The sequence below is a fragment of the Daphnia carinata genome, chromosome 5 (assembly GCF_022539665.2).
Source record: "Daphnia carinata strain CSIRO-1 chromosome 5, CSIRO_AGI_Dcar_HiC_V3, whole genome shotgun sequence".
Classification (NCBI taxonomy): Eukaryota; Metazoa; Arthropoda; class Branchiopoda; order Diplostraca; family Daphniidae; genus Daphnia; species Daphnia carinata.
This window is the reverse complement of record NC_081335.1, coordinates 6,428,151-6,451,370: the sequence shown is the minus strand read 5'-3', so window position 1 is coordinate 6,451,370 and position 23,220 is coordinate 6,428,151. Positions and strand designations below refer to the sequence as shown.

Sequence of the window (23,220 nt, the reverse complement as noted above, 5' to 3'; positions counted from 1 at the left end):
CCTCTAATTTTTTCTAAAAATGTACAACCCTAATTCCCGATAGCTCAAATTTTTTAAACTAAATCTCTTACATACTTCAAGTGGTAGAATATTTGTTTCAACTGCCTAGTGTTCCAAATGCGCCCTACCTCCCCTTGTACACTAACGGGTCTATTGGTTTAATTTTTTGCTAAATATGTGTCTTCATTTAGGTGTTATTTTAACCATTTTTCGGAGGACTTTTACCAATTTCAGGGAACCTCCCCAAAATTAGCAGAGTCCAACTTAGGTGCAAATTTCACCGAAATTCGAGGCTTTTTTTAACAGTGTATCTGCCTAGACGGCCATGTTATCCCCCAAGTGTGAAGCAGTTTCAATATTGATTAAAACGATTAATAAGTTTAAACTCGACAGAGCGGAGCTCCAATGCTGAAAAATAATTAACACCTTTTACCTTTGATGAATGATTTTTATTGGTGTTTATAATATAAATCAAATGTTCTTTATCTCTGTCAGTCTACGGTATTAATAACTGTGTTTTATCTGCAATCATTTGCACACAAAAAATAATTCCAAATTTTGAGCCTATAGTTTTATTTTACTTTCAGTGGGTAGTTTTTTTTTTAGGTTTAACTGGGCTCAGTTCCTGTAGGGAACCGTAATGTATTTACCGAAAGTAAGATGATTGTTTACAAATATCATAAATCTAAACCGAATGATCTGTAAAATTGTGGACTAGATTTAGAGAACCAATGAAAATAACGAATTTAACTTTTATTCTTAATTAATAGTGCTTTATCGGTGTTTTAATATAGATCAAATTTCCGTTATGTTTTGCGGCCTAATGCATTTACAGTTGTGGTTTGTCTGCAATTATTTTCCAAAAAATAATACATTCAAATTTGAGCCTAGTATATATACCGATTTGTCGTAGGTGTATACCGATTTCTGGTTGGTATATACCAATATCAGTTAGGTATATACCGATTTATGGTAGGTAGATACCGATTATCGATACACGCTACCGCACTTATACAACTGGTAGAAATTCACACCGTTCTGGCAAAAATGAAAATCAATAGCGTTTTCTACGGGAATACGGTAGAAATTTTTAACATTGTTTTTCCCCGTTTTATTCTTCAGGTGGAACACATTTTAAAGAAGTGTTCGAATGCCCCTTCTCCGCTCTCCGCTATTAAAGCTGTGTTCTTAGTTGTATTTTACAAACACAGTACCTAAGGTTTTTCTTTAAATTCTCTTTTATTCATCATTTCTTACTTCCATCTTAAAAAGTACATGTTTCAGAATGAGAGGAGAAAATAGTTGATACCTGAATCATTTTTCATCGCTTTTGTTTGTCAGACCTATCTTGGGGGCAGCCACCAATCCACAGATAAAGTACGGTCTTCACTCACTTACCTTGTTTCCCCTCAAAGGGAAAAAATCCTTAAAAACTAAAGCGCAAAAAATTTCGCTCTATAGCTTTACCCGAAAAATTCGCCAAGAAAAACACCAAAATTTGCGATGGTAAGTACTTATATGAAAGAAACATTTGTATGTGTAAACTTGCTTGTGCTTCAAGTAACATGTGAAGTTAATCAAATATTCATTAACTAGCCAGACCAAGTGTTATTTAATGGTATTTTGGGAGGAAAATACAGTTGTTGAAATTAGACATTCTTAAATAGGATACCATTTTTTTAGGATTAAGTAAAAACGCGGATTCGAGAACAGGGCACGTTCCTGCTCACACACAAACTACTTGTTTTCCATGTTCTAATTGAGTTAAGAAAGAAAGTTTAATACCAAACCTAATGGGTGAAATTGTTCTTAAGGAGACATGTGTAATTTATCCAAAAAAAAAACAACTTATGAAATCAATTAATACGCAAAAAAAAGCTTAGTAAAATTATTCGACGGATATTCGACGAATTTATTCGACGGCACAAGAAGTTGGAATTCTTAACATAAGTATACCAAATGATATAAGATGAAAAGCTCTTCAATCTAAGTCTGCCTAATGAAATGCAAAATTTATCTTAATATCAGTAATATAAAAAACACTAATTTCTGCTAATTCCAGATCGACGATGCTAACTTCGGAAACATTTTTTGGAAGATATTTTTTAAAAATTATTGTTAAATTTTTCAATCAATCGACACACGTTGCGTTTGGTGAAAAAGTTGCGTTTTATTTGGACACATGTATCTTCGTAAAATTATATCTAAATACCAATAGATTTTAACTTTTTATCTTTCGTTTTGCTTTAAATTTATTGTTGGTTGGATTTTTTCACAATTTTGAAGAAATTTGAACTTGTTTTCAACTTACAACAAGGAGAATGTAATCACGAATTTGATGAATATTTTTTATTGAACATAGTAACAGATTAAACAGCCTGTAAAGGTCATTTTAGGAAACATAACGATATAAATGTTAGTTAGGATAATATAGCAAACCATTTCGGACATTGAGGCCCTGATATCAATTCAATATTTTTTTTTGTTTCGGAAGAGTTCAATCCTCTGTTAGTTGACTTTGAACAGATGTTTAATGAAATTATACAAGGGTAGGTCCACGTAAATTTTTTTCACAATTTTTTTGGAGCTATAGCTTGAAACAAAATGACATCAGTTTTGTATTTTAGTTCTTAAAAAAGTTGTACCGATATACACAAAGCATAGCCACGAGAAAGTCGTTACCAATTTAACTGGGACGGATCCACCTTTCCCTTATAGGGAAATCAATTTATTGATAGTGGTTAGAATAAAACTTAACAATCCCAATCCCAATCTTTTTAATTATTTATTGCTTCTGAAATCGCGGGCAAATGCCACAAAACGATAAAACTATAACGGCATTAAAGCAAAACATAAACTACAAGGAACAGTCAGCAGATAAAATTGTTCTGGTATTCGATTCACAACTTATATGTGCACCTTTGTGGCATTTGAGGGGTTCCTAACAAATACAATCTGGATATGTAACACGTTCAGCTTTTCCTTTGTAATTTTGAATGATTTTACACAATTATCTGTCTAAATTATATTTTATGGGATTTGTTATGATGTCAGACACTGTTGATACTTCCCCCTGTTGCCAAACTAAATATCCCAAAATGAGGATGTCTTGGAACTGTATCTTTAAAAAAATAAAGATGTAGGGGAGGTAGGGCGCAATTGGAACGCTAGGCAATTGAAACAAAAATTCTACCACTTGAAGTATGTAATAGATTTAGTTTTAAAAATTTGACCTACCGGAATTTTGGTTGTGCATTTTTAGAAAAAATTGGAGGCTTTAGACTCTAAAAGTTTTCGAGTTATCCCAGAAAGTTGTTTTTTTACTGTCCATTTTCAGTTTTGCCCAGACAATTTTTTCGTTTTCACACCTAAAACGATGGAGGAAATCATTAAAAAAAGGTCTTGAATCATTCATCGTTCATTAAGCTATAAATTAATAACATAAATTTTTTCCTAGCTAAATTTTATCCCCTATAAAAATTAAAACTCCGTGAAGACCCATGCTAGGGGCAATTGGAACACCTTGTTCCAATCGCGACCCTTCCGTATGCGGGTCTCCCTTACTGTAGTCTGGCAACGGTGTTATAGCCCTACACAGCGTATTAGCAGCGCTCTTTTTTTCAATTTGTTTTTGAATGTTGTTGTGTATTTTGTGTGGTGACGAAAAAAGTGTCAAAGAGTTTACTGTTAAAGTTTCTCCAGTTTTTAAAAAAAAAAATTTAGATACCTTGTTTTCCTATTCCAATTACTTAAAAGTAAACAATGCACATCAACACATATCGTCTGCTGGGTGGCTGACACTTATCGTCTGCTGGGTGGCTGACACTTTTCGCCTGCTGGGTGGCTGAAACTTATCGTCTGCCACAATGTTTGTGTTTTTATTTACAACGCTGATTAAAGAAATTAAATTTTAAAAATTAAATTACTGACATTAACAACAATTATGATATAAGGCTGGACATGCCATATTCGATTATAAAAATTTGATCTTCATACTATTAACCGTTCTTAGGATTACTAACGGTGTTCTGAACCTAATTCAGAAAACTACCAAAATTCATTAAATAATATTTACTTACTACAGAAAGTTATAAAATATCTTTAAAAATAAAGATTAAAATTCTTTGTACTACTGTAAAGAAATTAGTTTCTTCATAAAACCGGGAGCTCTCTTATGGGAAAACCCACGTTTCAATTGTCCAGATGCCCTGTTTCAACTGCCGAGCAGAATTGGCAGTTGAAACATCTTGAGGTACAGTATGTTCCAAAAAAATCCGACTACCCCCCTTTAAAAAAAATGCCCCCTATCAACGTATAGCTAAGTTACTTAGTAGTTAGGGGGGTTATGTTAGGATACGGGAAAATGCGGAAAAAAAATGCAGTAGACGTTACCATAGAAACGAGACATGAATTAGCTAGTGTCTTGAATCTCTAAGAGGTGAGACAAATTGCCGGCAGGCAAAGCCAAAAATTTTTACAAATCTACTACAAATTGTATTTGCAGTAGGCTACGGGAGACAGACTTTGGGATGGGAAGTCTCGTTTCCATGGTAACAAATTTAACGAATCATGGCTTACGCGCCTTTTTTTTTAATATTTGTTCTTATGCGTTAAATTAGCATAAAAACGGGGGTTCGATTATAAAACTGATACAGTTCATATAACTGTTTCGCGAAAATAGCGCAAAACAATTAATTTTCGGGAAATTTGATTCGTAGTTGTGAGTACCCGGCTAGGCCTAACGATACCACACCCCTTCTTTCTACAACAGTTAATGAACTGATGAATAACTAATGAACTGTGGCAGTTCTATAATCCAACCCCCGTTTTTATACTAATTTAACGCATAAGAACAAAGATTTTGAAAAAGGCGCGTATGCCATGATTCATTAAATTAGTTACCATGGAGACGAAACTTCCCATCCCGAAGTCTGTCTCCCGTAGCCTACTACAAACACAATTTGTGGTAGATTTTTAAAAATTTTTGTCTTTGCCTAACGGCAATTTATCTTACCTCTTAGCGATGTAAGGACGCGAGCTGATTCATGTCTGGTTTCCATAGAAACGTCTAGTATAGTTTTTTCCGCGTTTTCCCATATCCTAGCATAACCCACCTAAAGTACTAAGTAACTTAACTAAGTGTTGATAGGGGGCATTTTTTTTTAAGGGGGGTAGTCGGATTTTTTTGGAACATACTGTACCTCCAGTTTTTTTACACATAGCAAATGTTCATCTTTGCCGAACCCACCCAAAAAAAAATACCGTTATGTAGCTGAGATAACTGGCCACAAATCTATATATTTTTTAGTCTAGTTGGACGATTTTTGTAATCGTACGGAACAAAAATGCGTTTTTTGTTCTAACCACGCCCTACCTCCCCTATATTTGTAAAACTAGTGCTGCTTTTAGAAAAATCAAAATCATAATTTTTAATTTTTAAATCTTGTAATTATTTCGTGAGACACTAGTAGCACAAATATTTAAAAAGTAGACTACTCGATTTTAGACCCTTACACTTCGTTTGTTTTTCATTGATGCACCATTGAGACTTTCGGACTCATCTTTAAAATTTGGAATTAAGAAGCTTCAGACTTCTCATTTTTGTAGTACTTTAATTTTTTTTGGTATGCCCGAAAAACTATATTTGCCAACATGCTCTTGTGCCAACTAGTCCAATTATCCACTTTATTTTAAAATCATAGTGTGTTATACTTTGAGAGCTAAATGTTTTGTTTAATAACCACGTGTTTCACTTGGCTCCATCCCCATTTACTGCTGCTGCCGCTTTACTTTCATCCCTCCAAAATAATTACTTACTTTTTTCATCCCAAAAGTAAATCCACTTTACACCCTCAATTTTTTATTGCAACCTCCTCCCTACATTTGGCTACCATTTGGTAGCCAAATGAACCATGCTACTGTTTGGTAGAAATAATTATTACTTCAATGGAAAATCGTAGATTTTGCAAAAGTAGGTTAAAGTATATCCTCTATAATCTGCCTAGTATTTGCATTGGTAGGCTAATTTTGCAATTGACTTAAATGAAAAAATGTAGGATATGAACCCTCGACCACTGAACAATTATATCATCAGCCTAACGCGCGTAACCTCTCATCACCTTCTTCTACATACGTTAGAATATTTTCCTGAGTAAATTGCGGATTCGGTTGAAAACTTGGAAAATAGTAGGCTACTCACTGCCAAGCCAAAGTTTTTTTACAGTTAATATATACGAGTAGGTGGTTACAGTTCAAGTCCTTTTTTACTAATTGGGTACTTATTGTATGAAATATTTTCTATCTCTTTCTTGTTTAATCGTTAATTTATTTTAAAAATTTTAAAATAACAATAAAAAATGTAATACATAATTACAAATTTAAAAAATCCAATGAAGCCAATTGTGGAAAAACAAGGAACACGTGAAAAATTTACAGGAGGAAATAAAATTCACCTACAGAATGTTAGAAGAAAAGCTTCTTAAACCATTTTGTTGTGTAAAAAGTTTTATTGTGTCATTTGCCAGCAAAGTACAATGCTCACTACAAATAGACCCTCCATTTCTGTTTTTTTGTGTTTTCGTCTGCCAATTCCTTCTTTATGGTAGGCAACCATTCGTTTACCATATGGCAGATTATCTTCTTTTCTTCTACTAGGTAAAAGTAAACAAAATTTTTTCTCTACCGTACTCTACTACATATGGTAGTCGATAAGTAGAAACAAAATGTAGAAACCAAAAATTCAAAGGGTGCATATTTATTCCTAAGGCCATAGTCTGCTTTATGATCGTGCTGTAGTTCTGCATTTTCAAAATGTCCATGTCGAGATGTGTGCAAATGCATTTCGTTATAATGCATTACTTTAGTATGTCATAACGTCTTAAACATTAGCATTGTAAATCTTGTGGTACTACCAGTCGACTCCCGCTTTAGTTGATATAGCTACTTACCTTTACGATGGTACATAGTTTGGTAGATATTTTATCTGGTAGCTCGTATATCAACGTGGTAGACCTACAACATGTCCACCATTAACCTACCACCAGTACCGTAGATGTAAGTCTACTACATTTGGCACTAATTGCGGGGGGGAAAGCGCTTTTTATTTCATAGTTGGTATGGCACGTTTCCACTTAGTAGCTACATGGTAGAACTGAGAAATGTGGAGAATCCTACTACTTTTCTGGTCGCCTCATGGTAGCTGTTACCATTTATCTACCATTTGGCAGGTATTTCCAGGTACAAAAAGATTTACAATGATTTTGATTGCTATTGAATAATATTATAGAACAGTGAAATTTTAGCCAGAAATGTGTTCATCCTAGTAAACAAAGCAAGCCTGCTGAGTTTTCTGTTAATTAATTACATCTTGAATTGTAAAATAGCTTTGATTAATACTGCTAAAGTTGTACGAAATCCATCATCCTACAATGAATGTTTTGTGTCTTGACGCCGTGCCATAAACAATGTTAGTATGATATCAGCTAGATATTATTTTTAAATATTTAATTAGGCCATTTGACGTTGAAGATCAAGAAATTGAACTAAAAGTGAAGGAGAGTGTGAAAAAAATGTCAAGATAAAGAACGGTTCCGTGGTAAACGCATATGGGGTTTCCGAGGAAAGGAGACGAGAGGAGTAAGGATTTTTTTTATTACTTTCCTCCGATCGCATATTTAACTACCTTTAGGGAGATTACGAAGACGAATGATCAGCTAACTCCGTTTCTTTACAAATTAGCTATTGTTTTTTTTAAAGAAATTTAAAGAAGAGGCTTTGCTTAACTTTTCCTTTGCAGTCATTTTTTAGCGTTGTTTGTAATTCCGACCAAATCTCAATATTGATAAAAATTTTCCATTTTCAATTTCCAGAATTTTGCTGAGACGTTCAATTTAACCGTGTCATTTGCTAGGTCAAAAAAAGAGATTTACAATTCCAAAAACTGACATTAATTTCCGCTGTCGTTTTGATCACCATCTTTCATTTGTTGTGGAGGAGCCATTTCTTTTATGGCAATGTTTCGTTACTTTTTCCAGCGACTATGAAAATAACAAAATTTCAAAACAAGTAAGTAGCAGTTTTCATTTCTGGTTTTGAAGGGATTCTGAGCTTGATGACACATGTTTTAGTCTAACGAATGAAAGATATTAGTGCCATTTCAAAGGATAATGTGAATTTTTTAAAACAGATGAAATGATAGGTTCTCTTCCTCACCGGTGCGACGAGTAGTAAGGGTTGTCACATTGTTTTTGTTTCAGCTCCCATTTTCATGTTTTCAAACCTTTTTATTTGATTATAGTCTAACAAAGATCAAAATAGAACTTTTCTGTGAAATTGTTTACTCCGCCTGCCTTATTCTTATAGGCGTATAATTTATTATTTTAAAATATTTGTATGAATGTGGCCTTACGACGCGGCAGTTGCACGGTCGTGTGCAATGCTCAGTGTCTTTTCAATAGAGCTTTAACCCTAAAACGGGCGTCATAGAAGAACGTTCGCATCTCTTCACTACGATTAAAATTGCAAGTTACGATTGGTTTTCTAATTAAAGGATGCCGTAAAAAACGGTTTTTGTATAAAAACAAGCGCAAAGAAATTTAAAGCAAAATTCTTTAGACTTAATAGGGCGTAATCCAGGAAGATACTGGCGCGACCAAACCTGCCGTAATCGCGATTGAAAATTAATCACGATTGCGATTTCGATTGAAATTCTAATCGGCGATCACATCATTTAAAAATATTCGAAATCGGCGATCAAATGAAAAAAAAAGTATTTCGATTTTGATTAGTTTTGATTATTTAGTGGCATCTATGAACGGTGAAGAGATTTTTTAGTCAAGGGTCCTCCCTTGGAAGTAAGCTTGTCATAAAAAATTGAGGTACGATTTTTTAAATTTTCGTTTTCTACGAACTTAAGGTGTAACCGTCTTTTGTTGAACTAGCCAGTGGAAACGAATTATAATAAAAAAATAAAGGGTAAAAGTAAAAGACAACTTGCCCCAGAGGGTGTCGCCAAAAAATCAATATTATGCAATTTAAAGTTACCATATAAAGTAAGTGCGAAAAAAAAACGATAGCAAATTAAATTCTTGACATAAAAATAAATTTTTCTTGTTTAAATAATTTAATATTAGAAAAGTGGAGAGAAGTATGGTTAATTGGAACATTCGACGTATTTTTGGTTCCCTTTAATTTTGGGAGTACGTAAAAAATGATTTGTTTCAGTATTTTGAACTTTTTACTAAAAACTTACAGACCGTATTCCTAATACCCCAAATTTTTTCAAATTTGTACGTCTCATAGACTACTTTTTCTAATTGATTGAAAACAGTAAATTGGGAAAAGCGAAAATTAATGAATTTTTTATTTAATAAATCGTTGGCTGTATTGAACGAAACTATCTGGCTTACTACAGATTACAATAATGTACACGTAGGCCAAATTCGAAAAATTTTGTTGGAATTTCAGAGGAGGGTGAGCGTAAATGGAACACGGGGCCCTTGAAACAAAACTTCTACCTCTCGATGTATGACATGGATTTGGTTCAAAATATTTGTTCTAACAGGAATTAAGGTTGTTTGTTTCTGGAAAACATTTTAGGTTTTACACTCTGAAGGTTTCTGAGTTATCCCAAAACGCTTTGTTTACGGTCCGTTTCTAGTTTTTGCCCATACATCTTTTTCCTTTTAACCCCTTAAACAATGGAAAAAATAAAAAAAAAAGTTCTTACTTCCTGGTTCATTTATCTATTAACTGAATATATATTTTTTTCCTAGCTTCTTTTTATACAATAAAAACAATAAAATTCCGTGAAGACCCATGCTAGGGGCAAATGGAACACATTGTTTCAATTGCCTCTTTCCGCGCAAACATGCGCGTTCCCTTTCCTGCAATCTGGCAACTTTGTTCTAGCGTTGCAGGAAGTCAGTCAAAAACTGCTATTAAAATTTCCTATTTTGATAAATATCGTCTGCAAATTTGAAAAAAAAATTTTAGAACCTTGGTTAAACTAACTAAATAGTAAAATTTTATTATTGCCATTAATAAAAATTATAATGTATGGTTGAACATGCAAGATATGCTATTATAAAAATTTAGTCCTTATACTAACAGCCGTTTACCTTTGTTAGCGACTGTATGCTGAAGCTAATTTAGAAAATTACCAAAAATTTATTAAATAATATTTAGTTGCTACAAGAAGTTTTAAAATATCTTTAAAAATATAGAATAAGTTTTTTATATTATAGTAAAAATTTCATCGAAATACGTATTCCAGAATCTGAGATATGGCCATTTTAGTTTCTTCATAGAAACGACAGCTTTTTTATGGGAAAACTCACGTTTCAATTGCCCTCGACGCATTGTTTCAATTGCCTTTAAGGATTGGAAACGGAAACATTTGAAGTATCTCTATTTTTTTTTTTAAATAAAGATAACTAGCCAGCAAATTATAGATTTCTTCAGCTTAGTCTGACGCTTCGATTTCCTTGTTCTGAGGTGGAGATGGACAAAAATCATGTTTGTGTTCCAACCAACACCTCTCTGCTTGACGCACGAAATATTGAAATGGGCAACTATCGCTGAAGCCAAAGAGCCCCACGTTCCCCTATGTAATGTTCTACGACCTCTCAATAATTTTGAAAAAGAGATACCAAATGTGTAATGTATAGAAGTCCCACTCCTAGTCCCGTTTTCCGACAGGCGGCATCATAGTTTTGAAGGATAGCTTTTGAAATATCCGAACGAGATAGCTTTTCTAATAGCGCATTAATATAGCGGGGTAAAGCATAGCATCCCAGGTTGAGGGGCGGATGCTGGATAACATCCGAGGTTGAGATGCGGGTGCTGGATAGCATCCGAGGTTGAGGTGCTGGGCTATAAGGTGCGGGTGATAATAATGGCACTAAGAACTTGCCATAACACTTGAGCAAACAAGTATTAATACTTCAGTGGAGTTTCACCTTAATTTCAAACCAAGCCTAAACGAAACATAAGTTCCGCCCGCAACCAAATAAAAAATTGTCTCCTTCATTGGAAAATATTTTTGTTTCATAGGGGAGGCAGTGCGCAATTGTAACGCTAGTCAATTGAAACAAAAATTCTACCACTTGAAGTATGTAAGAGATTTAGTTTAAGAAATTTGAGCTAACGGGAATTAGGGTTGTACATTTTTAGAACAAATTGGAGGCTTTAGACTCTAAAAGTTTTCGAGTTATCCTAGAACGTTGTTTTTTGACTGTCCATGTGTAGTTTTTTCCTAGATAATTTTTTCGTTTTTACACCTAAAACGATGGACGAAATCATTAAAATTTTCCATTTTAGCCCCTTAAACGATAGATGAAATTATAAAAAAGGTCTTGAATCATTCATCGTTCATTAAGCTATAAACTGATAACATTAATTTTTTCCTAGCTAAATTTTATCCCCTATCAACATTAAAACTCCGTAAAGACCCATGCTAGGGGCAATTTGAACACCGTTCTCCAATTGCGCTTTCCGTATGCGAGGTCCCCTTACTGTAGTCTGGCAACGGTGTTATTGCCCTATGCACCGTATTAGCTGTAATTCAGGAAACTACCGAAATTCATTAAATAATATTTAGTTACTACATAAAGTTATAAAACATCTTAAAAAATGAAGATTAAAATTCTTTGTATTACTGTAAAAAAATCATCAAAATACGTATCCCAGATTCTGAGATATCGTCATTTTAGTTTCTTCATAAAACCGCGAGCTCTCTTATGGGAAAACCCACGTTTCAATTGCCCAGACGCCCTGTTTCAATTGCCGAGCAGAGTTGGCAATGGAAACATCTTGAGGTACCTCCAGTTTTTTACCCATAGCAGACGTTCATCTTTGCCGAACCAACCAAAAAAAGATATTTTAATGTAGCTGAGATAACTGACTACAAATCTATATATTTTTTAGTTTAGTTTGACGATTTTTGTAATCATAGGGAACAAAAATGAGTTTATTGTTCCAACCACTCCTCTTCCTGCCCTAAGTATCTACCTCGTATTTTTGAGTAAACTAACCGACTTGTGGTCAGCCATAAGTAACATGGGCCTTCAAGAAGAAAATAGATGCGTTATGTTAAGTGATGCACACAGTATGTATAAACAAAGTAAATAGTACACTATTTTTTTAGCCAATCTTATCTAGATCGAACACTATCCGTATGTGGTGAAGAGGTATATGGACCGCGAAATGTACACCCCCATTGCCGGATGAGGTGGTTCAACCCTAGAGACGCAGTGGCATGTGCTAACAGGCTGTTTAGTAGAAAAGCAAATGAAAGAACATTCAACAGGACGGAACATTTAAATTTTATTTTTATTGGAGACTCACGGTTGCGGCAAATTTTTTTGAACTTCCTTAAGGTGTTGACCCCTTTCTTTAGTGCACCTCATCTCTATGAAAGACAGGCGATACGACAACCTTTCGCCGTAAGGCTGTAATCATACTTTTTCTCTTTAGTTCATTCCCCACTATGATCTGGAAATAGAACCGAGACTTAATTCCTTATACAAACTGCACCAGGACGTGAGTGTTACCAGTAGATTACTGAACTTAAGGTTGTCCTTCTTCTGGCGGCCTTTTCTTGAAAATTGCACTAAAGATATTATTCCACAAAAGATTCAACACACCGCAGACGTTGTCTTCTTTATTTTGGGTAAGAGATTCACAATAAGCTAAAAAACTTTATCCATAAAGCTAACAATAACCTGTGAAATACTCTAATCCGGAGAAATTTAATATATAGGAGAGATTGCGATCAATTGAAACGCAGGGCAGTTGAAACAAATAATCTAGCACTTGACGTATGATAGTTTTGAAAAAAAATTTGGGGTAACAGTAATGAAGGCTGTTGGTAAAAAGAAACTCAAGTTCCTGACCCACGCAATTTTTAGATATAAAACCAAATTAAAATTTGGAGGTCCACATGATTCTTCTTCGCCTGTAATTTTTTCGGTTTTACTCACTGAATGACAAAAAAATTTATCATAAGTAATAATAAATAAGTCTAGGGTTATTTTATTCACAGTAAAATTACGGTGCTATTGGTTAGTAGTATAGTCATCAGTGCTTATGGGAAAACCAACGTTACAATTCCCCCGATGATATACTTCAATTGCCACGATATTTTTGTGTTTTCAAAATTTTAGGGGTTTTTTCCCTTTTGCTTCTGGTCGTAGAGAACTATTTGTCACCTCACTAATGTTGGTGAATATGTCGAGAGATGGTTCAAAGGCAATATCCATACTTGAATAAACTTGTGACCTGTTATTATCATCAGTAGGAAATTAAAAATTACCTGTTTGGAATAGAAAAATATTCCTTAAAGATACGGTAAACTAGTCAATTATAATTTTAATTTCTCTACAATAACTTGAAGTACACCCATTTAATAGCAAGGTTTTTTACAATATGCTATTGATCAGCTGTAACACTTCAAAATTTTAAAAACTGTTGCGGTAGCAACCATAACACATTTCAAGTATTAGCCTAGATAAACCTTCAAAATTAAGAATGCAGTTTTTAAGGGTAATTGAACTAACATCTGTTAAAATTGAGAGGTATTTGATTGATCGAGGTCCCTCAAACCCTGTGAAGAACTTTGAACAAAATTTACTTCTTCGATCACCACTTTTTCTGGGGATGAGGACTCTGTGTGGAGTAAGAAAATATAGAATCTATAGGTAAGAACATTATGTACAGGAGGTTGCAGCGAAATGTGTCAGGTTTGGCAAACAAAACATAGAGAAAACCGCCACATTTCACTGCAACTTCCTGTACGTAATGAAATGGAAATATTTTACCTTTATCGAGAGAAGCGTTAGTAATAAAATTATTTATTACTTTACCTGGCCGATCGAGTTTTTGCAAGCAGTTTGTTAGTCGGCTGGGGTTTAGATTTCCTGAAAATCAAATGATGCGAGAGCATATTACTTACTTGAACAAGAAACACGAAATTACCTTTCAGAGCGATTCGTTGGGGTTGGTGCCATAATGAATTCTAGCCTAACGATTATTCACTGTCACCCTGATGAAACTAAGAGACTTTGCAAATCTGAATCAACACGTTTTGAAATATGTACTAAAAATGCCGTTACAAACAGGAAAAGATTAATATTCGCATCGCTAGATGACCTAAAAATTCCGTTACCGGTTTTTGGTATTTTGTACTATCGGCAACGTTAGCGGTAGCATTTCAAAGCAAATACCGCGGTAGCGGTAGTGCCACCATACCGCGGTAGCCCAACCCTGCACAACCGTATATACGTTTTGGCCGAATTTAGTCCGTATTTCACTCGGGGCGAGCAAAAATTCGCCAAGTGCTCCTATTTATCCCATTTTTTTTCGAAAAGTCTGGCTGCTATCTAGAAAGTGACGTAAAAAATACCCAACAAAATTTGGTCTACCATTTTCTTTAAATATGGTCCAGAAAATAGCACATAATTTGTACGGGAAAAGAGATAGTAGAGGATGGTGGGCGTAAACGGAACACTAGGCAATTGAAAAAAATTTTTTACCACACTAAGTATGATTGAGATTTCGTTCAAGAAAGCTGGGATAACAGGAAAAGGGTAGATTTTTTTTAGAAAAAAAATAGATCCTTTAGATTCTAAAAGTTTTCAAATTATCCAAAAAAAAATGTTTTTATTGTTCATTTCTCGTTTTCGCCCAGGCAAGTTTTCCATTTTAGCCCCTTAAACGATGGTGGAAATTATAGAAAAAAGTTCTTGAATCATTTCTTGTTCATTTATCTATAAGCTCATTACATTATTTTTTCCTAGCTCCTTTTAAAAACTTATAAACAATTAAATTCCGTGAAGACCCATGCTATGGCCTATTGGTAAATAGAACAACTTGTTTCAATTGCCACTTTCCGCATGCGCGTCCGCTTTCCTGTAATTTGGCGACGGTGTTCTAGTCGTTGCAACGATCAGCCAAATACTGCTTTTAAAATTTCCAATTTTGATAATTATCCTATTGACAATGTAAAAAAATTTCACAACTTTGGTGAAGCAAATTAATTAGCCAAATACAATTATTTTCATTAATAGCAATTATGATGTATGTTTGAACATGCAAGATATGTTGTTATATGAATTTAGTGTTCACATTAGCAACCATTTTCCTTTATTATTGACTGTATTTTGCTAACTGCTAATTAAGAAAATTAATGAAATTCCTAAAATAATATCTAGTTACTACAGGAAGTTTTAAAATATCTTTAAAAATGTAGAATACAATTTTTTGTATTACAGTAAAAATTTCATCGAAATACGCGTCCCAGGATCTGAGATATCGTCATTTTAGTTGTTTCTTAAAAACTGGAGCTTCGTTATGGGAACACTCTCATTTCAACTGCTCCGACGCCCTGTTTCAACTATCCAGAAGGATTGGCAATTGAAACATTTGAAGTAGTTCCAATTTTTTACCCATAACAGCTGTTCACCTGTCCCGAGCCTCCACAAAGAAATAGTTGTTATGCAGCTTAGCTATAAACAAATAAACACTATAAACTACTATAATATAATAATATAAACAATAATATAAACCTAGCTATAAAACTATATATTTTTGGCTTACTTGGACGATTTTCTTACTCGTAGAGAACAAGAATCATGTTTGTGAGCTGGTGGTTGGAACACCACCATCTCTTTCCTCTAGTTCACCATCATTATAATCTCTCCAAAGGTAACTGCTATTTCACTTCAAAGAAGATAACAAAAAAGACCTACTCTACTTCCTCCCTTTTCCCCTTTTCGCAACTTTTTGCAAACGTACGCACTTATCGTGGAACTATGCCATCCTTTCTAAAAATCTAAGATCACGTTCACTTTTTCCTACTTTTTTTTACGTTTAATGTATAAAATCTTTAACGAATAGTTAACAAATTGGCAAATACTAAGTATGATAAACGTGTTTGAGGGTCATTCCACGCCAAAAACACCCAGAACCAGTTGCAACATATCACGGATTTCGTTTTTGTGTGGGTGTATTTTTGAAAAATTGATTTTCGTAAAAATTTGTGTATTTTTCAATTTAAAAAATATGTATTATTTTTTTTAATTTAAATTCTATAAGACTTCATTTAGAATTTAAAACTTTGGTAAAAAATAAATAAATTCGCTTAAAATTATTTATTTTTATATTTCAGTGGCAAATATAGGTGATACATTTAGAATGTATAACCTTCAGGAACAAAAACCTCTTTTGTCTAGGATGAATAAAAATTTCTATAATAACAGATGTAATTTGTAAAAACGACTTTATGAAATTAATGCCCTGGGAGATGTGAAATCCAACAAAGCTCGCATTAATTTTAAAATGAAGAATTTTTTGCCATTTACATATTCTGTTTAATAAAATATATTTAATTCTTACTGTAAATGGGTCGAAGAATTAAATGCGCACGAAACCCGTTTCGACCTTTTGAAAATGTCGAAACTTTGGACACCTGCAGTATATCAGCCATACTCATCATATTTGGATAAAATCCTTCGGTATATCTTGTTTTTTAAGAAAAGGAACTCTCCTCGAAAAATTATCGGAATCGCGAGACAATGTCCTGTTTTGCAAAATGCTTAAACATTTTAAGAACTTAAAAAGAATTTGATCGCACTTAAAAAGCTGTATGTTAATTAAAAAAGATTTTCGTACTTTTAAATAGATAAAGGGAAAGGTAAACAACTTGGATATATGGAAAAGGATGTACTTTTTTCTTGTTTAGAAAATCGATGGTTTTCAAATGGTAGCGATAGTAATTCCTATACCCAACGGTAGCATGTTTTGTTTCCTTATTAAATGGTTGTTAAAAGTGGAAAAAATTAACGTTTAATGCAGTTTGCACATTTTATCCGTCAAAGAAGTTGCTGTTTAAAACTTTTTAAATCATTTTAGGTATGGCTGTACATCACATGATTCGCGAAAACCATTCTTCTTTAGAAGAATATTTGCACAGGCTAAAAGAACTTTTGCCATTACTCAACCGCATGACAGTCAACAGCCAAGTTATCTGGCTAAAGCAGTATCCAGTGATTGAGCTATTTGGACAGAACGAAAGCCACAACACGGACATTCATTCAGCAAAGATACATCAATACAATTTAGTATCAGAAGAACTTTTGAGGTAGGTGTGAGTAGATGGTGGTGTTTTAATACTCTCTAAGAAGAGATGACTATGTGATGTAAGAACAATATCTCATAATGCAGCAGATCCATTCCTTTGCGCCATTGTCGATGACACATAGTCTCCTTGATTTTATAACCCCTTTGAAAGGTTAAAACAAACAAAAATTTATCTACTTTTGAATTCGAGGGCCTAGGAAGCAACGCAATTTACGAAGTTTATTCAGAAAGTGAACATCGTAACACGTAATTTTTTAAAGTTTAAATAGCTCTTCCTTGAAAACTTCAAATTCCTTGTTTTTCCATATGTGTTTGCAGTAGCCGATCTCAAATTGTGAATTTCGTAGTCTTATATCATATACCACTGTGCCACTTTTAATGTTTAACATTTACCATCAAATGTTGGCGTATTTACGGTCTAAATATTTTTCGCTAGAACATTTCAAAAATTTTTTTAAGAGTTTCAAATATATTGTTTATGCGTAAAATTTAATTTTTTTTGTGGCGCAAGCATGGTTCTAGGTAAAAACAATTTCTTTTATTCCAAAAAGCATAGGGGAGGTAGGGCGCAATTGGAACGCTAGGCAATTGAAACAAAAATTATACCATTCAAAGTATGACAGGGATTTTGTTCAAAAATTTGAGATAATAGGAATTAGGGTTGCTTATTTTTAGAAAAAATTAGATGCTTTATACTCTAAAAGTTTTCGAGTTATCCCCAAAAGAAATTTTGTTACGGTCCATTTCTAGTTTTGCCCAGACAACTTTTTCATTTTAACCCCTTGAACGATGGAGGAAATTATAAAAAAAGATCTTAAATCATACCTAATTTATTTTTCTATAAACTGATTACATTAATTTTTTCGTAGCTCGCTTTTATATCCTATAAACATTAAAACTCCGTAAAGACCCATATTAGGGGCAATTGGAACACCGTTTTCCAATTGCGATTTCCGTATGCGAATCCCCTTACTGTAGTCTGGCAACGGTGTTATAGCCCTATGCAGCGTATTAGCTGTAATTCAGGAAACTACCGAAATTCATTAAATAATATTTAGTTATTACATAAAGTTATAAAACATCTTAAAAAATAGAGATTAAGATATTTTGTATTACTGTAAAAAATTCATCAAAATACGTATCCCAGATTCTGAGATATCGTCATTTTAGTTTCTTCGTAAAACCGCGAGCTCTCTTATGGGAAAACCCACGTTTCAATTGCCCAGACGCCGTGTTTCAATTGCCAAGAAGGATTGGCAATTGAAACATCTTGAGGTACCTCCAGTTATTTACCCATAGCAGATGTTCATCTTTGCCGAATCCCCCCCTCCCCCCAAAAAAAAAATATTTTTGTGTAACTGAGATAACTGGTTACAAATCTATATATTTTTTAATTTAGTTGGACGATTTTTGTAATCGTAGGGAACAAAAATGTGTTTTTTGTTCCAACTAGGCCCTACTTCCCCTATTTTAAAACTAGCTATCTTAAACGGGTTCATCATACTTTGGTTCATGAAATTTGTCAACTTCTTGTAAAAAAATTTTATTTCTGAAGGGGAAACTAAAATTAAGTTAGAATTAGTTTAGTCAAAATTAGTTTTCGATGTAAAATTACAAATTTGCAGATTTCAGGGGAATAAATTTTCACATACAACCCCCAAAGGCTTCAAGCCTAAATTAATATTTGTGTATGTTAACTCAACAGTTTAATAATCCTAAGACTTAAGGCCCATTTTTGCGCAATATTTGAATACTCGTTTGCGCTGAGGTGAATTGCAATTCAACTAAGGTATCGTTTACTTCAACACTTGATTGTTATTATTTCACATTTACAGTAGCACAGTGGTATATTATGGTACTACGAATCCAAAGGCTGTAGATTCGAATTATGATAACATAAAAGAAAAGCGGATTAACTTAAAGCATGCAAGATAACGTTAAGTCATTAAAAAGATATTACCAAAATTTGAAAAATTATTTTTGCTTTACGTTGAGAATGGATTAGAAAACTGATAGGCGTAGCAGTTGCCTAGATAACATAAGGAATGAGATAAAGAAATTTACGCGACATACCATGAAACATTTTGTATCTATATTTTTCTAGGCACACTCTCTCGGTGCTAATAAGTCTACAAAACTGTCAGGAAAAGGAAGACAATTGTCTATCATATTTAGGCATCTCTTCTTTAAGACTGATTTTATTCTTATAAAAAAATAGTAGACCTACTGCCGAACGATTTTTGGTCTAAAAACTTAGTATTTTACAACAATTTTGTTTGAATGCTCGAGATTTGAGCATGCTATGGTCAAGTGCGATAACTTCCACCTATGAAGCGAAAAATCCGAAACTGATTCCAGTATTAGTATTCTAGTTTTGTTTACCAAAAGTAAGCAGGAGACGTGCGGGTCTGGGTTAGCTTCAATATCTAAGCTTATATCATTAAAAATTTTAGCTTGAAATCATTGGCTTCGGAAGGCTCCTGTCGGCGGTAATCCAATGTTTGAGAAAGCCTAATGTTTCCACGAGTACCAACAAAGTTTCTTCGTGAATATTCTTCCATTAAAAAAAATATGTAAAGAAAACTCACAGGAAAATGTGGTCTAACCTTTGCCTTTACATCACTTTTCAGAGATAAACCTTTAAAAAGTGTTAGGGTCCTATATTTGCCCCCCCCCTTTTTTTTCACCTAAAATTCAGTGGCGTAGCCAAAATGAGTGTTTAAAATTCAGTGAAAAACTTTGAGAAAGGGGTGAAATCAAATAGAAAAAAATTCCCCGCAGTCCCCACATTGTTTGACGTCATCAGCCAAAGAGCACGGGCCGGAAATCGATCCAGTTGCACGAACACGGTTCTCTCTATCCCTTCTCGGTATATATATATATACATACAGTACCCACCAGAAGAATTGGATCGCCCCTTCCAATTTTATTGTTTTAACATGCACAGGATAGGCCCTACGGTGTCTTGAGGCGGAATTTTTTCTTATATCAATTTTGCACCTAAAATTATCATTTTTTTTGCATTAGAAAGATAAAGTAATGCTCTTTATCTTTCTAACTTTTTATTTAAAATCCATTCAGGATTCTATGAGATAACCCATAGACATAAAATATTGGATCATCCCCAAAACAGCTCGCATAGATTATCCCTACCCGCGGTTTGTAGGACATGGTGGTGGCAAAAACAAATTCACCTGATTATTTACCCTAACTATTTCTCCCACCTTTGCCACATCACTTGTCCTAAGGCTAACCGCAAGGCAAACCGTTTTCAGTTGGCCCTCACATGTGTCTTCGTAAAACTAATAATTTATTCTAATTAAAAAAGCCTTAAGTAAAAAACATTGCAATGATCTTGTAGAGAAATGAAAGCAAATGTATTTAATTTTATTTATAATTATTATTTTTTGCGTTTAGTGCGTCCGTGGAAAAAAAACGAAAAAAGATAGTTAAACGAACAGAACAATTTTAATTTTTAACTCGAAAAGTTTAAAAGCCACCAATTTTAAATTTTTTCATAAAATTAAAAGCCCAGATTACCATTGCCCAAACTTGTTTCAAATCTTAATCTCATATGCGCCGAGAGCTAAATTTTTTGTTGTTATTGCTACGCGTTTTAATTATCGTTATTTGCTGTTCGATCACAGATGCTTCTCAATGGTAAACCAAAGTTTCAATTGCCTAAACGCACACAGTTTCTAATAACTGGGATTTTCGGAAATTTAAACACTTGTTGCCAAATATAACACCAAGTTACCTAAATATTTTTTGCAACTAAGGTCAGTTATCTTAAAAAGTATGAAAATCTGTTGCTTGCATAAAAGGTTCCAAGACTGTGTACAGTATCCTCCAGAAAAAAAGGCGCTTGCCCCGGTCGCCGAAAAAATAATAATATATTATTAGTGCTTGATGGAATTTTTTTCCAACATATAAAAAAAAGCATGTGATTTTTTGTTTGTTTGTTTTGGCGGCAAAATTTAAGACGTTTGCCGAAAATTGGGAGTTTTGTTTTTTGGCTGTGAGCAAATTAAAGAAAAGGGGAAATTTGGGAAGGCTGGAGAAAGGCTCACATTGTCTGTATCGTAACGTTTCCCCCTTCTCACTTTTTTTCAAATTTTCTGTTCTCGTATTTTGCCTGCAGCAAATATTAGAAAAACTGGTTACTACAGCGGGCATTTTGGGGAACAGAGATAGTAAGCGGTACGGCGGGTAGAAAAAGGGAGAATTCTGTTTCGCGGAAAGACTACAGAGCCGACTGGCCAAAAAATAGCGTAGACCGATTGACTGGCGCAAATTACGAAAAAACGCGTTAAAAGTGACCCCTTTCCCTTTCTCCAAAAATACTCCCCCTTCCCCTCTTGGCCGTGGGCGGGCTCAAGCCCAAAATTACTAGTACCATTATTATATTGGGGTATAATAACTTCAAAATGGTCAGACATGTGGACCCCTGGAATGAATAAACCGGCATAATTTGTTGATTTGGAAAGTTATAAGAAGCAGGTTATTATTTTTACTTAGCCACTTGTATCCCAAACGTTCCGCATAAATGCGTAAGTTGAACTTTATAGTATTAACTTTTTCTATTTCCTATTATTTTCTGTAACTTTTTATTTCTGTTCTTAATTATTCTATTATTTCTATAACTATTTCTCAAATTATAATATTATTTTTTTTTATATTTCATTTGTTTCAAATTACCATTTTAAAATTATGCATAAGTTTAAATAAATTTATAATTATCAATTTCGCAAAAAAAAATATGACAGATGTTCGAAAACCAAAGTCTAGCACGTAAAACCAATTAATTCCAAGTCTTTTCAAAAATAAAAAAAAAATTCTTTCATCCAACGCACTTGAATTGAATTTTATTTAAACTCGTGTCATGTAAACTATATCTCATATGGTATAGTGGTAAGACATAGACCTACTGATCTAAGGTTCGGTTGTTTTATTCAAGTCTCGACACTAAGACATTTTTTTTTATTTCGATGAATAATTAAGGGTACATAAACTATAATTTTTTGTGGAATAAGCCATGAAAAATTCGTAACCAAAAGTTTTTGGGTTGAAATCCTCAGAACTGCTTTGACAAACATGTGGGGATTTTATTATTAACGAAAAAGTTTTGCATTTGTTAAGCAGTGTAATGGTAAACTTTTACAACAAATGTTGCTGTCATTTTAGAAAAATTGGTGTTACTATTTGGAATTCTGGAAATATTTTTGTCGAAGAATACATTCGAAGCTGTTTTCTCCTACAACGCGATGAGTACAACATAAGTGTGGATGGATTTTTCAGCTGCCTTGATTACATTCATCCAGGAACTGCAGCATTGTATTCGGCCATGCAGTTGATTCTTAATGAGATTTGTTATAAAACATAGAAAAACAGATCATATTTGAAGAAGAGAGAAGAGCCACTAATTATTCATTTTTTTTCATAACCATATTGGGGCTATAGCTCCCCTCCCCCCCCTCCCCAACAAAAATTACATCAGTTTCGTTGATTTTATCCCTGAAAAAATTGCCAAGATATGCACAACAATTTTTTTTGGTTTTATCGACAAGTTTTGTAGTAAAAACATATTATTACGTGATTTTTGTTTTCAGATGTGGATACAATTTGCGAAGGGTGGCAGAAGCATTTCCGAAAAGACGATAAATTTAGAACTAGAATTTTGAATATTAAATTGTACCTATTCTAGTACATAAAAAATTGTTAATGGATACCATAGCCATTTCACATTACTTCTCTACTTTTGTTACCCAACAAATCCTAAGGCTATCGGTAGGAACAATGTAAACGGACTCTCTTGGAGGTGATCCAATATTTCCACCCTATGGTTTATATTAAGACCCTTTGAAGGAATTTTAAATAAAAAATCATAAAGATCAAGAACACTACTTCATCTTTCTAATGAAAAAATCGCGATCATTCTATGGGCATGATTCATATTCAAAATAATTCCGGCGCGAGACACTGTAGGGCCTATCTCACGCGGATTAAAATACCAAAATTCGCAGAGGATGATCAAATTCTTGTTGTGGGTACTGTACCTCACTGTTAGACGTAAAGTGTAGTGAG

General features: G+C 33.8%; 1 protein-coding gene across 1 annotated transcript; it reads left to right on the top strand.

The window, feature by feature from the left end:
- Window positions 1-1,359: 1,359 nt before the first annotated feature.
- On the top strand, window positions 1,360-23,016 carry LOC130703011 (N-acetylneuraminate 9-O-acetyltransferase-like). The gene is made up of 5 exons (XM_059495309.1): window positions 1,360-1,506; window positions 12,146-12,377; window positions 12,475-12,670; window positions 16,909-17,137; window positions 22,321-23,016. Exons 2-5 carry the CDS (start codon window positions 12,225-12,227, stop codon window positions 22,517-22,519), a joined length of 777 nt encoding a protein of 258 aa, XP_059351292.1. The 5' UTR covers window positions 1,360-1,506; window positions 12,146-12,224; the 3' UTR covers window positions 22,520-23,016.
- The last annotated feature ends 204 nt before the right edge of the window (window positions 23,017-23,220 follow it).